The 13848-nt window shown below is 41.1% G+C and overlaps 1 protein-coding gene across 1 annotated transcript; it reads left to right on the plus strand.

The window, feature by feature from the left end:
• The first annotated feature begins 392 nt into the window (after positions 1-392).
• LRRC14B (leucine rich repeat containing 14B) lies at positions 393-13198 on the plus strand. Its single transcript, XM_043975921.1, has 2 exons — positions 393-1303; positions 11473-13198. The coding sequence occupies exons 1-2, from the start codon at positions 399-401 to the stop codon at positions 12116-12118; spliced, it is 1551 nt and encodes a 516-aa protein (XP_043831856.1). The 5' UTR covers positions 393-398; the 3' UTR covers positions 12119-13198.
• The last annotated feature ends 650 nt before the right edge of the window (positions 13199-13848 follow it).

A 13848-nucleotide genomic window follows, 5' to 3' on the forward strand; every position in this document is an offset into this window, starting at 1 on the left:
GACCTTGCCTCTGTAAAGTTCCAAGGAATGCCTTAATACCACAGCCCCACAAATGGTTGCCAGGCAGCCTCTGCTTAAAGGCCTTTAAACCCCCAAAGTAAACTAACCTTGTTTTCTTATTGCAATGGCCTGCCTGAATACAACAGTAAACCAAAAGTAAAGAGATACTTCAGACAAACAAATCCAAGTACTTAGCCTGGGCAGAATCTGAAGCTGGGACCAAAATAGAACTCAGATGGCAACATGTGATTGCTCACTCACCCCTGTCCCAAAGATCCAGCACCGTCAGGACCCAGTAGCAGCTGCTACTAAAAATAGAAGGGAAGGAGAAGCTGCCCCACAGTCTGAGCAGCACCACGGAGCGATCCCCTCCATACTGGTCAGCACCCAGAGGCATCATGAAGTCTCTGAGGTTTGCGAGTGCAGAAGCCCTGGTGTCTAATGCCCAAGTGACCAGGGAGAGTCTGCAAAATGTGGCATATAACCTCTACCCCCTCCTATTTAAAGCCAGCTATTTGCTGGAACAAGGAGAAGTGATTCACGACCTGTTGGAAAACTGGCCGCTAGAAGAATTCAACCTCGGGAACCTGTTGGGGCCAACAGCTGACTACCCAGAAGACCTCAGCACTCGGGCCTGCAAGATCTGTCTGGAAGCCTGTCTGATGGGGCTCAAAGACTATGTACTGAACGACTCCCCGACTTACACCAAAAGGCTGAGAACGGCCAATCTCACGGGCATCCAAGATGTGGAAGTTCAGCTGTGCAAATGCCAGACGTCTCTGGGGAGGTGGGGCCGGACGAGCCTCCTGGCCAGACTCTGCTTTGATGTACTGGTGGAGCTGCAGAGGCGACCGTTCAACCCAAGCATCTTGGACATTGGCATCGATGTCTTCATCAACTTCTTTGTCACGGAGGGCAATTATGAGTGTGCGCTGCAGGCCCTGATGGTGAGATGCCACTCCCCGCTCAAGGTGCGCTGTGTGGCCTTCCGGGCAGACAGCCTAGGCCTGAAGAAGCTCTTCTACATGCTGCGCCTGGTGGAGCCCGACTCTCTGGAGAAACTGGAGATTGTGCATAACGTGCACATAGAGATGGAGCATCTACAGGTGTTACTCAACCACCTGGACTTTCCCCAGCTGGTCTCGCTCACCTTGCCCGCAAGAGCTTTCAATGTGCGCCGGCTCCAGGGAGAAGATGAGTCCATCCTCACCAGCATTGGGGAGAAGCTGAGCCGGATGTCCCAGCTCAGGGAGCTGAGCCTGGCTTTTTCCATACTGACAGGGAGAACTCGGAAGCTGCTCAGGTGAGATACTGATCCTGGCAGGTTCTATAACCTGGGGTGGTCAGGTTCTGGAAAAAGGATTATAAATCCACAGTTGAAAAGGGAAGGGGAGGGGGCAGCTAGGTGGCGCAGTGGATAAAGCACCGGCCCCGGATTCAGGAGTACCTCAGTTCAAATCCGGTCTCAGACACTTGACATTTACTAGCTGTGTGACCCTGGGCAAGTCACTTAACCCCCACTGCCCTGCAAAAAAAAAAAAAAAAAAAAAAGGGAAGAGGAGAGACCACTAATCAAAACGAGTATTTCCTAGTCAAGCAACATGATTCAAGTATCAGAATCTCCCATGCAGAATCAGAAGAGTCCTGGGCAGGGGACATGGGGTAGAAATAAAGGGTTCTTTTGGTATTGTGGGTATATTTTAGCTCAAAGGCAGCTCCGTGTATCTCAGCATAAAGAAAATCATCTAGTCCTAGAGAACAGGAGCTTTCGTTTCTATTAGGAAACCATCCAGATAACAGTACTGGATATTGGCATTAAGGCTTAAAAGGTTTCTTCCTGGCATTTACATCTCTTTTTTTTAATATCTTCAAGTTTTGGGGCCAAGTTCAGAATTCCACAGTTCTGAGTCAGATACATCCCAACCACATGACTCAGTATAAATTTAAGCAAAAACTGTTTCTTGGTGATGAAGGCAGAGGCAGAAGCAGCTGAAGCAAGAGGTCAGAGCAACAAGCTCTCTCCCTCCCTCTGAGAGAAAGGATGGCAGAAGTGCTCAAAGGGTCACCAAGGGTAAATAGAGGCCATGGTGGAGATGCAGTGATTTCTTTTGGAATCTTTGACCAAGTGACATCACTGGACATTCCTTGGTCTGCTGTTCAGGAAGTTATACTCATTGCCTCTCAGATCCTGAGCAAGTAAAAGATGGCCCATTTTTTCTGCCTGGAGGAAAATAGGCTGAGGAAAGCATGGTGGTAGGCTGGTAAATCTAGGGTGAGCTTGTAAATGAACAATTCTGAGCTACTTCCACCCCCAAGATAGAGAGAGAATTAGGCAGTACCCAAAGCAGGGGAGTTCGATAACTAGTTGTAACCTGCTGCTCTAATTCATTATATGATAGTGTTTGAGGTGCATTCTTTGCTAGGTATTGCAAATCCTTGTCTCAATCAGTGAATCAATTAATACACATTTATTAAGTACAGTTAATAATTCAACATTCATTTGCACTTGTGTGATTTTATGAGTAACCTCATTTTCACTCTCAGAAACCTGTGTATATTCATGGTTATGCTCAGGAGAGAAAAAAAATGAGAGGCCAATAAACACAAGTTTGTGGAGCAGCTGGTGACAAACTGGGAGCTTCACTGGTCTGATTCACCCTACCATTGTAAAGAGCTTCTCAGGCATTCATTGCATATTATTATTGTTTGCCTTAAAAACTTATATGCCCCTGAAAGCCTAGTGCAGGTTCTTTGGGCTCTAAGCCCAAGTATACAAAATCAGGTTTAGTGAGAAAATAAAGGTGTTAGATAAACTTTGTGCTGGAATGTCTGTGGCCCTTGTTTGCTGCAAGTCTGGTGTTAATAAACCAACAACTTTTATGGTACAACACCCTCACATTGCCATCTGATATGGTAGAAGGTAAGATTCAGGTTTTAAAATGTTATAGTTTTATGAATTTCATTTGCTGTAAGGAATAGTACCATAGATTTCTCGTGTTAAGAAAAGTGAATATTGTCTGAAATTAATGTTTGTTTTTTTAATTGAGATGTTAGCACAAAAGGTCACAGAATTCTAAGGAATTAGTAGTGAGAAAAATGTTTTGTATGTTACCAATTTTATTTTGTATAAAAGTGTTTTTAAAATTGGAGGATCAGGAGAACTAGGTGGCACAGTGGATAAAGCAGTGGCACTGGATTCAGGAGGACCTGAGTTCAAATCCAGCCTCAGACACTTGACACTTACTAGCTGTGTGACCCTGGGCAAGTCACTTAACCCTCACTGCCCAGCCAAAAAAAAAAATATTGGAGGATCTAATAGTGTTAAAGTTGTGTATTGCTTTTTGTGGATTGTTTCATGGTTACTTTGTTAAGAAAAGTACATATTATCAGACTTAATGACTTGCTATAAAGAATGTATATAGGAAAGTGTATTTTCAGTAATTTCTAGCAAAAGATTACAGTTTTTGGTGGTTGAGGGAAAATAACACCCTATTTTCCATTGATTCAATGTCTCAATATTTGTTTTTTACTTTTGCATCATTTTCTAGGAATGCTCCCCCTGTGAGAGTTGAGAATTGACTACATGCACTATGTACCACTCACTTTGTTAGGCACTAGGTATACAAATACAATGAATGAAACAAAATAAGTTAAATACAAGATGGCATTGGAAGGACTGTACTAGCAGTTGGGAGGGTCAGGAAAGACCATACAATAGATGATTGTCTGGACTGCATCTTAAAACCAGAGAGGGATTCTGTGAGGTCCAGGTAAAGACCATGTGTGTTCCAGGCCTGGAAGAGAACCAGTCCTAAGGCATGAAGTCAGAGACAAGAAGTTATATGTAAGTAACAAAGAGAAGACTGTTTTGGCTGGGTTGAGGAGTGAGGGGGAATGAGCACTGTCCAATGAAATGAAGACAGGCTGGAGCTTTAAAACATAAAAAAGAGAAGCTTCTGTTTTATCCTTGAGTCAGCAGGGAGCCAATGGAGTTTACTGAGTAGAAGAGAATGGGGGGCAGCTAGGTGGCACAGTGGATAAAGCACCGGCCCTGGATTCAGGAGGACTTGAGTTCAAATTTGGCCTCAGACACTTGACACTAGCTGTGTGACCTGGGCAAGTAACTTAACCCCAATTGCCTCACAAAAACAAAACAAAACAAAACAAAAAGAGTAGAAGAGAAAGACATGGTCAGACATGAACTTTAGGAAAATCATTTTCACCAAGATGGAGAAGGAAATGGCAAACCACTCCAACATCTCTGCCAACAAAACCCCAAATGGGGTCACAAAGAGTCAGACACAACTGAAAATGCAGAACGACAACAAAAGCAGTATGTAGAAGGGACTGGAGTAACGAGATACTTAAAAGGAGTAATGAGGCCCTGAACTAAATTTGTGGGCACATGAGTAGAAAGAAACAGCAAAATTTAGCAATTGATTGAATATGGGGAGCAAGATAGGGTTAAGATTTGAGGATAATGCTGAGGTTTTGAACCTGGGAGAATGAAAGGTGTCACCTTCAACACAAATCGAAAGTTTGGAAGAAAGAAGGGTGTGGACATGTTCATGTTGAGATGTCTCCAGGACACCCCCAGATTCTGTTATCAGTTGAAAAATGGTTTCGGATATTCAATAGCAATGGCTGAACAGTCTAGAACCTGAGGATTATGTACACTGGATGTTTAGATATTAACATGAGATGGATAATAAGCATATGAATTATTGTTGTTCAGTCATATCTGACTCTTTGTGACCCTGTGAAACATAGCAAACCAATACTGTCCATTGGGTTTTCTTGGCAAAGATACTGGAGTGGCTTGTCATTTCCTTCTGTAGTGGATTAAGAAAAACAGAGATTCAGTGACTTGCCCAGGATCACACAGCTAGTAAATGTCTGAGGCCAGATTTGAACGCAGGTCTTTCTGATTCCAGACCCAGTGCTCTATCAACTGCACCACCTAGCTGCCTCTAAACATATGAATAAAAGATGATTAATTTTTTTAAATTACCAAAGTCAACAAGAATTAGCACATAGAGCAAATTTACAAAAACATTGAAAAACAGAAAGAACACTGAACTTGGAATCAGGACTGGGTTTGACAATTGGTTCTCCTACTTATTACAAATGAGACACTGGAAAAATCACTTCTCCTCCCTTGACTTCAGTTTCTTTTTATGTAAAATTAGAGTTTGATTAGACAATCCACACACACCATCCCCTCCAAGATCCCTTTTAGTTCCAACATGCTGTGTTTCTATGAATTAAACTCTATTTTCAATGTCTGAAGCTAATGAGCTTGAAGATATATTTTCTTTTCCTTATTTCTTTATTAAATTTCTTTAAAAATAAATTCATAAATCAAATTTATTAAATAAATACATATCTGTTTGTTTTGTTTTGTTAAATATTTTCCAATTACACATAAACAAATTTTAACATTCATTTTTAAAAAAAATTTTAGTTAGAAATTCTCTTCTATCCTCTCACCCCTTTCCCCTCATTAAGAAGGCAAGCAATTTTATATCAATTATACTTGAGAAATCATGCAAAACATATATCCATATTAGCGATGTTACAAAAGAAAACAAAGAAAAACAAAAAAAATTTTAAGTTTAAAAAGTATGCTTCAATCTGCATTCAAATTTCATCAGGTCTCTGGAGTTAAATAGCATTTTTCATCATAAGAATTTGGAATTGTCTTGGTTCACTTCATTGATCAGAGTAGCTAAGTCTTTCACAGTTGATCATCCTTACAATATTGCTGTTACTATGTACAATGTTCTCCCAGTTCTACTCACTTTACTTTATATCTGTTCATGTAAGTCTTCCCAGGTGAAGATGTATATTCCTAAAGATGTATTCAACCCGATTGAGTCATTGGTAGTCATGTCATGATTCTCCAACACAAATTCTATTATCCTTCTGACAGATTTCACAGTGTTAGCAATGCTCACAAACACCATTAAAATAAATAATAATAATAACCATGGTAAGACCTGCTAGTTGACTAGATGTTCTTGTTCTGATCAGATCAGCCTATTAGACAGTTATCCTCATTACTCCCTTTCCTTGACAAGCTCCCGTCTCTATTAGACTCCCTTTCATCATGTATCTTCATACCGTAAACTGATACCTTTTCAATGACTATGCACATATTTCTTCTTCTTCTTCTTCTTCTTCTTCTTCTTCTTCTTCTTCTTCTTCTTCTTCTTCTTCTTCTTCTTCTTCTTCTTCTTCTTCTTCTTCTTCTTCTTCTTTTGGTGAGGCAATTGGGGTTAAGTGACAGCTAGTAAGTGTTGTGTCTGAGGCCGGATTTGAACTCAGGTACTCCTGAATCCAGGGCTGGTGCTCTATCCACTGTGCCACCCAGCTGCCCCCAATGCCATATCATCTTAGCACATTTCTGGTGGGTTGTGTAGTGAAAAGAAAGTAAATATACCTCTCCACCTTTTAGCATTATGATTTTTTTTCTTTCCTTTTCCTTTTGGGGCAAAACTTGGAATCACTAGAATATGTGACTCCCATAGGGAGTTGCCTCTGCGTGAGAAACCAGACACTTCTCTGACCCCTCTGTCAATGCCATGGATTTCTCTCATTTAACATGTGTTGGGTTTTAAATGACGTGTCATTCTGACACAGTAAGTCAAAGGCTAAGGGCTCAAATGTTCCATTTCAGAATTGCTTCAAAAGTTGTCCTCCTCACCCATGCATGTAGATAAATCCTGATTGCCAAAGGCATGGTCTAAAATTAACCAACAAAGAGATATATTGAGTATTGTGTACATTCTTGGTCTTTGTACTCATTTCAAACTAGCCCCCCCCCCCCCCCCCGCTTAGAGTTAACATTACTAGACATTATTTTCGTTTTTCAAAGTGTTCTCTACTCAGGTCATAACCCAGTACTCTATTGTCATATGAAGGTAATTCTGGGTTTTCAAAGGCTAACACAAGCTATTACAGGTCCTACCCAGCTAAAAAGGGCTTCAAGTTTAGGTATTGGGACAGAACATGTGGCTGTTGTGTGCCCATTAGCCTAGCTCATGAGGAACAAAAACTTCTCACCAGAAAATTGGCCTCTGGATGATGAATATTTGGCCATAATTCATAAAACCGCCTCCTGAGACATGAAAGGGCTGCTGTAAGAAGCTCCCACACTGATGAAATCCCAAATCAAAGTAATGAAAACAAAACAAACTTTTAAAACAACAACTGCAACTTAGTTTTGGAATTAAATGCCAGCCTAGGATATCAGTTACATCTAAATTCAGCTTACAGACAAAGAGAGAACAAGACATGAGTGCTGCCCCAGGTCAAGTTTAACTTGTTTATTAATGTCCACTGAAGGCTCTGAGAATTCCTAGTCGTGCATTCAATTTAAATAATCATAAATAAATTTATAGCCTTTTCCCACCCCCAGCCCCCAATCTTTAGTTAGAATATAAGCTCATTCTGAGGAGGAATCATTTCATTCTTTGTATCAGTATCCCCATCACCTAGCCCAATGTCTGGCCCATAGCAGATGGTGCTTGATAAATAGTTGTTGTTTGGGGGACCCTCTGGCTCTTCTATCCAAAAGCTACAACAGTATCCAGTTTAATAATGTTAGAATGCATCAATATATTACCATAGTGCCGATGGGCTAGTTGAAATCCATGAAAAATATTCTTTAGCTTCTATCTCCAAACTGACTGCCCCAGCTTAGGTGGCCAGATCTAGCCATGCTCATTGTTACCTGTCAGGTGTATAACTCACCACGGTTCAGAGCTAAGGAAAGGAGTAAGGGAGTAAGCAGCAAATCTATACCTAAAAATGCATCAAATCAAAACACTGAGAAAGTAACATCCATGAGGTAAGAGGTAAGAATGTTTTCTGGAGGCCATGAGAGCTCACAGTCCTTGTTTCTATTGGAATAGAAAGATTCACAACTGACAGCAATCATTGTCACATGGTAGGGAAGGAGAAACTCTAGACTTCTACATGCTCTCTTTTTAAGTATTAACCTTCCACTGTCTCTTTGCTCTTTCCTCTTGGCCTTGCCAGTCAATAGACATTTATTAAACATCTATGTGCCAGGCACTGTGCTAAGTACTGAACCTTGATGCCTGTTGTCATTTGTAATGACCCTACTTCCTGTGAGAGAGTCTCTAAATTCCTCACAGGCATACTCTAACAATGATAGTTGAGCTCAAATTCTATATTTCAAAGCAAATATTTCCTCAATCACTATTGGGAGTTTCAGGTACCATATTCTGCCCTTGTATTTTCCCCACCTCCCTTTCTAGTAAAGTACAATACTTTTTTTTTTTTAATCACATGGAACCACAGAGTGGCAGAGCAGGAAGGGACCTCTGGTCATCCAGTCCAACCTCTGCCTCAAACATGAATCCCTTCTACAACATTCCCAACCAGGGTTCACCTAGCCTCCAAGATCTCCAGTGACAGGGAAATCACTGTCCATTTGGATCATGTCTGGGGGTCAGTCAGGATACTATAGCCTGTGAACCAGACCCTACCTGACTTCTATTTTTTGTACTGCCTAAAAGAATTGTTTTTAAAATTTTTAAATACCATACATTTCATTTAATAACACATAATATAAATAAACACCATACATTTAAATACCCAAAAAATTTATTCTGAAATTTAAAAAAAACCAACATTCTAAGCTCACATAAAATTAGGAAACATAACAGATTTGGCCCATGGGCTATAGTTTGCTAACCCCTCTAATCTATTTTTAAAATTTTTATTTATTTATTTATTTTTGCGGGGCAATGGAGGTTAAGTGACTTGCCCAGGGTCACACAGCTGGTAAGTGTCAAGTGTCTGAGGCTGGATTTGAATTCAGGTACTCCTGAATCCAGGGCCGGTGCTCTATCCACTGCGCCACCTAGCTGCCCCCTCTAATCTATTTTTAATAGCTCTGATTTTCAGGAAGTTTTTCTGAATAATGAACTAAAAACTGCTTTTCCATAACTCTCTCTCATTGGTCCTAGTTCTTGCCTCTGGAGTCAAACAAATTTAGTCTTTCTGGCAAGAAAGCATCCTTTGCTTTCCGAATCCATTTCTATTTTCTTCTTCATGGTTGCCAAGATCAGGAAAATGTGTTAGGTGTAGTATATCTGGATTTTGGCTAGGCTTTTTACAAAGCCTCTCCCGATATCCTTGTGGATAGAATGAAAAGATAAGGACCTATTGATAAGGATATACTTCAGCTAAGTAGATTTGCAATGAGTTGAGTGAACAGATAAAAAGAGTAATGATTCATGGATCAACGCCAGCCTCGGGGAAAGAGTGAGGTCACAAAGCTGTCCTGAGCCCTACCCTTTTTAGCATTTTCATCAATGACTTGGATGAAGGCAGAGAAATCATTGCTTATCAAATTCGTAGATGAAACAAAATTAGGAGGGATAGCTAATACACTAGATGACAAAATCGCCATCTAAAAAGATGACAGGTTAGGGTGTTAGTGCTGAAAAGAATAAGATTAAATGTAATGGGAATAAATGCAAAGTCCTGTCTTTGGGTTCAAAAAACCAAACAAACAACTGTACCAACATCAGAGGGGGGAAACAAACGTCCACATGAATAAAAGCTCTGAGGCTTTAGCTTATTGGAATTAACCAAATGGTCTGGATGTTCAAAAGACAAGTATGATCTTTGGATGTATCAGAAGAAGAAAGATGTGCCTAGAATGAGGGAGGTTATAGCCCTGTTGGTCCTCTGCTCTAGTTAGAACACATCAGGAATACTGAATTCTGATCTAGGCACCACATTTTAGGAAGGATATTGGTAAACAGCAGTGTATCCAGAAAGTAACCAGGAGAGGGAGGGAAAATGAAACTATGCCAGATGAGAAATGTTTAGCCTAAAGAAGGCTTAAGGACATTACTGATGTCTTCAAATATTTAAAGAGCTGTCACATAGAAGAGAAATTAATCTTGTTTTTCTTGCTTCTAGAGGATAGTGCTAGAAATGAGGAAAAACTTCAGAGAGATAAATTATAGCATGACATTGGGAAGAATTTACATCCAATTAGAACAACCCCAAAACAAAACGACTCCCCTGGGAATTAGTGGGATCCCATCACTGGAGGTCTTCTAGGAAAAGTTAGATGACCAAGCTGGGGCAGCTAGGTGGTGCAGTGGATAAAGCACTGGCACTGGATTCAGGAGGACCTGAGTTCCAATCAAGCCTCAGACACTTACTAGTTGTGTGACCCTGGGCAAGTCACTCAACCCCAACTGCTTCAAAAAAAAGGAAAAAAAAAAAAAGACTAGGAAGACCAGAAGTTAAAATTCTGCCTCTGGAGTTAAAATCCTGCCTCCGATACACATTGACCTCAGAGTAGTCATGGAATCTCTCAGTGAAGCATATACCCCACAACACTCCCAAATGCAGCCCAAACAAGATTAAAATGTAAGCCCTATTCAATTTTAATGTGTTGATGTAGTAATAAAAAAAGAAACATAAACATTTGTGATTTCCTGAGTCCAGATGCGGCTCACAAGGATTTTTGTGTGTAGTTTAGTGGTCCCTGTTTCTATCTGAGAATGAAACCACTGTTCTGGGCAACTCTCTGAGATTTTAAATTGCAGAGAAGGGGCTGACTTGCCTTAGTAGGGGGAGTGTCTGGCCCTTCTCAGGATTCTTTCACTCCCCTTTCATGATGCATGGATTTTGTGTTTTATTCAACAGAGGTGTTTAATAATGAACTTATACAATTCTATTCCTCTTACAAAGACAAAGGCCTTTTCAAATACCAGCCCCTCCTAATGCTTCCCTTCTCCCACCTCTGTCTCTCTCTCTCTCTCTCTTTTTGCGGGTCAATTCAGGTTAAGTGACTTGTCCAGGGCCACACAGCTAGTAAGTGTCAAGTGTCTGAGGCTGGATTTGAACTCAGGTACTCCTGAATTCAGGGCCAGTGCTTTATTCACTGCGCTACCTAGCCGCCCTCCCACCTCTCTCTTACTGGGTTTGGAACTCAACTGCTTTCATGCCCAGAATTGTAGCACTCAGTAAGATAAATTCAAACTCCCAATACACATATTATGAACTATAATGTGCCTCTGTGTTCTTTCCCTCATATCCCTCCAAATCAACCCAAGAGTTGGAATATGGTAGACAACGCAGAGAGGCCTTGAGAATTCCCTGCTCCAGCCTCTCCAGACAAGGTAGAGAGACCCCGAGAACAGCCATCTCCAACTTCTCGGGACCTAGACTGCTTTGGCTTTTATTCCAAAGGGAAGAGCTTTCCTTCTCCCCAGCTGAACTTGTCTTCCAACAGAGATGTTACACGATAACAACTATAGCATTCGGAAGGTTCCTCATATAGGAAGAAGGGCCTCCATTGGTAGGAATCATTGCAAGTAGAGGTCATCAGTTAAGTTTCACCCTCAAGTTTTTAGAAGTCGATTCCTAATTTTGTTTATTTCTCTCAACCATTTTCCTTTGCATTTTTCACTGCAGCCCCTTAAAAACTCCCCTGAGAACTCTGGACCTGTCTAACTGCTCCCTGAACTATGCAGATATGGCCTACTTAGCAAATTGTCTCCATGCTCCCCATCTGGAGGTGCTTGACCTCAGTGGACACAATGTGGTTAACCTCTACCCATCCACCTTCTTCAAACTGCTCAGCCAAGCCTCCTGTACCCTGAAGGTCTTGATCTTGGAAGAATGCAACATTGAGGACAGAAACCTTAACATGATGATTGTGGGCTTGACCCCCTGCCAGAAACTACAAGTCTTCAAATTTCTTGGGAACCCACTTTCCTCACAAGCATTGAAATGCCTGTTCAATGTCTTTTGTCAACTCCCCAAGATGAAATCCATTGAGTTCCCAGTGCCAAGAGATTGCTATCCAGATGGTGTCAACTACCCATTGGATGATGCCACCCTCCCCAAATTTGATCACCAGAAATATGAGAAGATTACAGAAGAACTTCATACGATCCTACTTCAGGCAAATCGGGAAGACATCAAGGCTTCTACACCCCTCTTTGGAAGCTATGACCCCGACATTCAAGAAACAAGCAATGAGCTTGGAGCCTTCTTGCTTCAGTCTTTCAGAGATGCCCTAGAAAACTTTACCACAGCACTAAAAAAAATGAATTAAGGGCCTTAAGAAAAGTCCATGGAACTACGTCACACCGAGATGCTCTTGTATCAACTTTCCTTGTCCTTCCAGAGATCAGTCCTGGGTTGCAGATGGAGCCAAGATGAAGCATCATTATCATTTTCATGAACACCAGCATCACCATCACCACCACCACCATCATCAAGCATTCATTAAATGCCTGCTTATGCATGGCACTGGGCTAGGCACTGTAGAGAGCAGAATACCTAATACTGTTCCTACTCCCTGGGAGTTTATACTCAAAATACACCTGAATGCTATTGTTTTACTCTTCACAGTCAGTTCTGAGAGTCTGGGTTGAAGGTAACAGGAAGAAGGGAAAATATCCCTGAGGTCTTCGAGAAGTTGCATTGCAGTCCAGCACATTTGGAAGAAAAGATGTTATAGTCGGGCGACCTGCTCTGGAGGACTGCTACAGACAAAGCAAACTTCCTTGGTGTTGGATGTGGAAAAAGACCACACCATAGCAATGGGAAAAGGCAGTAGGTGATTGGAGGAGGGTGGCAATCGTAGCAGATACCAAGCCAACAGGGGTGTAATGAGATAGGGTGAAAAGGAAATCAGTGATGAAAAATTAGAGAGGCAGAGATACAAGAAAATACAAGGAGTAAGTGAGTTGGTCACTAAGCTAATGATCTGAACTAAGGAATAGAAAGAAGGAAGATGAGAAAAGCAAACCAGGCTTTCATTCTAATGAACAAATTCTCTATAGAACTGGGTTTCAAGATACGATCTGTAAATGGTTTGCAATTCCTCCAAATGGTCCACAAGTATGTTTTTTGCAGTACTTGTGCAGTACAATATGACAGTGTTTATACTTTTATTTCTGACCTGAATTAATAATCTACTAATGCTGTCCCTCATTGTTCTCTTAAGATACAGTGATGATTTGTTTGTTTGTTTGTTTTGGTTTTGCAGTGATTAGAAGCAGGAATGGAGTCAATAACTATAACAAATAATAACAAAGAGAAGCCATGATAAAGTAGAATTCAACTCAGTTTAAGGAAAAACTGCTCTACAATTAGAATCATCTAATACTGGAATACGCTGCCTTGTTTGGGTGGGGAGGGGGGGATAGGGAGATAGGTTTCTGTTCATGGAAAGGATAGATGACCATTTCTCAGGGATTTTATAGAGGGGATTCATTGTCAAAAAGAGGTTAGACTAGATGGCCTCTGACATCCCTGAGTGATTCTGACTGGTACTTCTATGTTCCAACACTTGTCATTAGCCAAGGGATCCACTACCAATGTTTGAGAACCACATCCTAAAGTTTGAGACCTTCCCTGAGTTTCAGAGCTTCAGAAAATCCCTTTCATCTGAATATTTCTAAGATGCATTTGAGAAGCCCTAAACTCTATAGTAATTTGTTCCCAATCAACAGACCACATCAGTTTCAAGTAGACCTAATCCATTTACCGCTACCATGTACCATCACCACCACCACCACCACTTCCTAGTCCAATTATTTGTTAAAGGTGCTTAGATTTTTTAGTGTCTTCTGCATATAAGAAGAGTTGGCTGAGGTCAAGTAAAGTGTGTCCATCATATATTATTTAGATCATGTAAACTTAATAGGAGGGGCAGCGAGTTGGCTCAGTGGATAGAGTATGGGCTCTGGAGTCAGGAGAACCTGAGTTCAAATCCAGCCTCAGACACTTGACACTTACTAGCTGTGTGACCCTGGGCAAGTCACTTAACCCTCATTG

This window comes from Dromiciops gliroides, chromosome 1 (genome assembly GCF_019393635.1).
Source record: "Dromiciops gliroides isolate mDroGli1 chromosome 1, mDroGli1.pri, whole genome shotgun sequence".
Taxonomy (NCBI): Eukaryota; Metazoa; Chordata; class Mammalia; order Microbiotheria; family Microbiotheriidae; genus Dromiciops; species Dromiciops gliroides.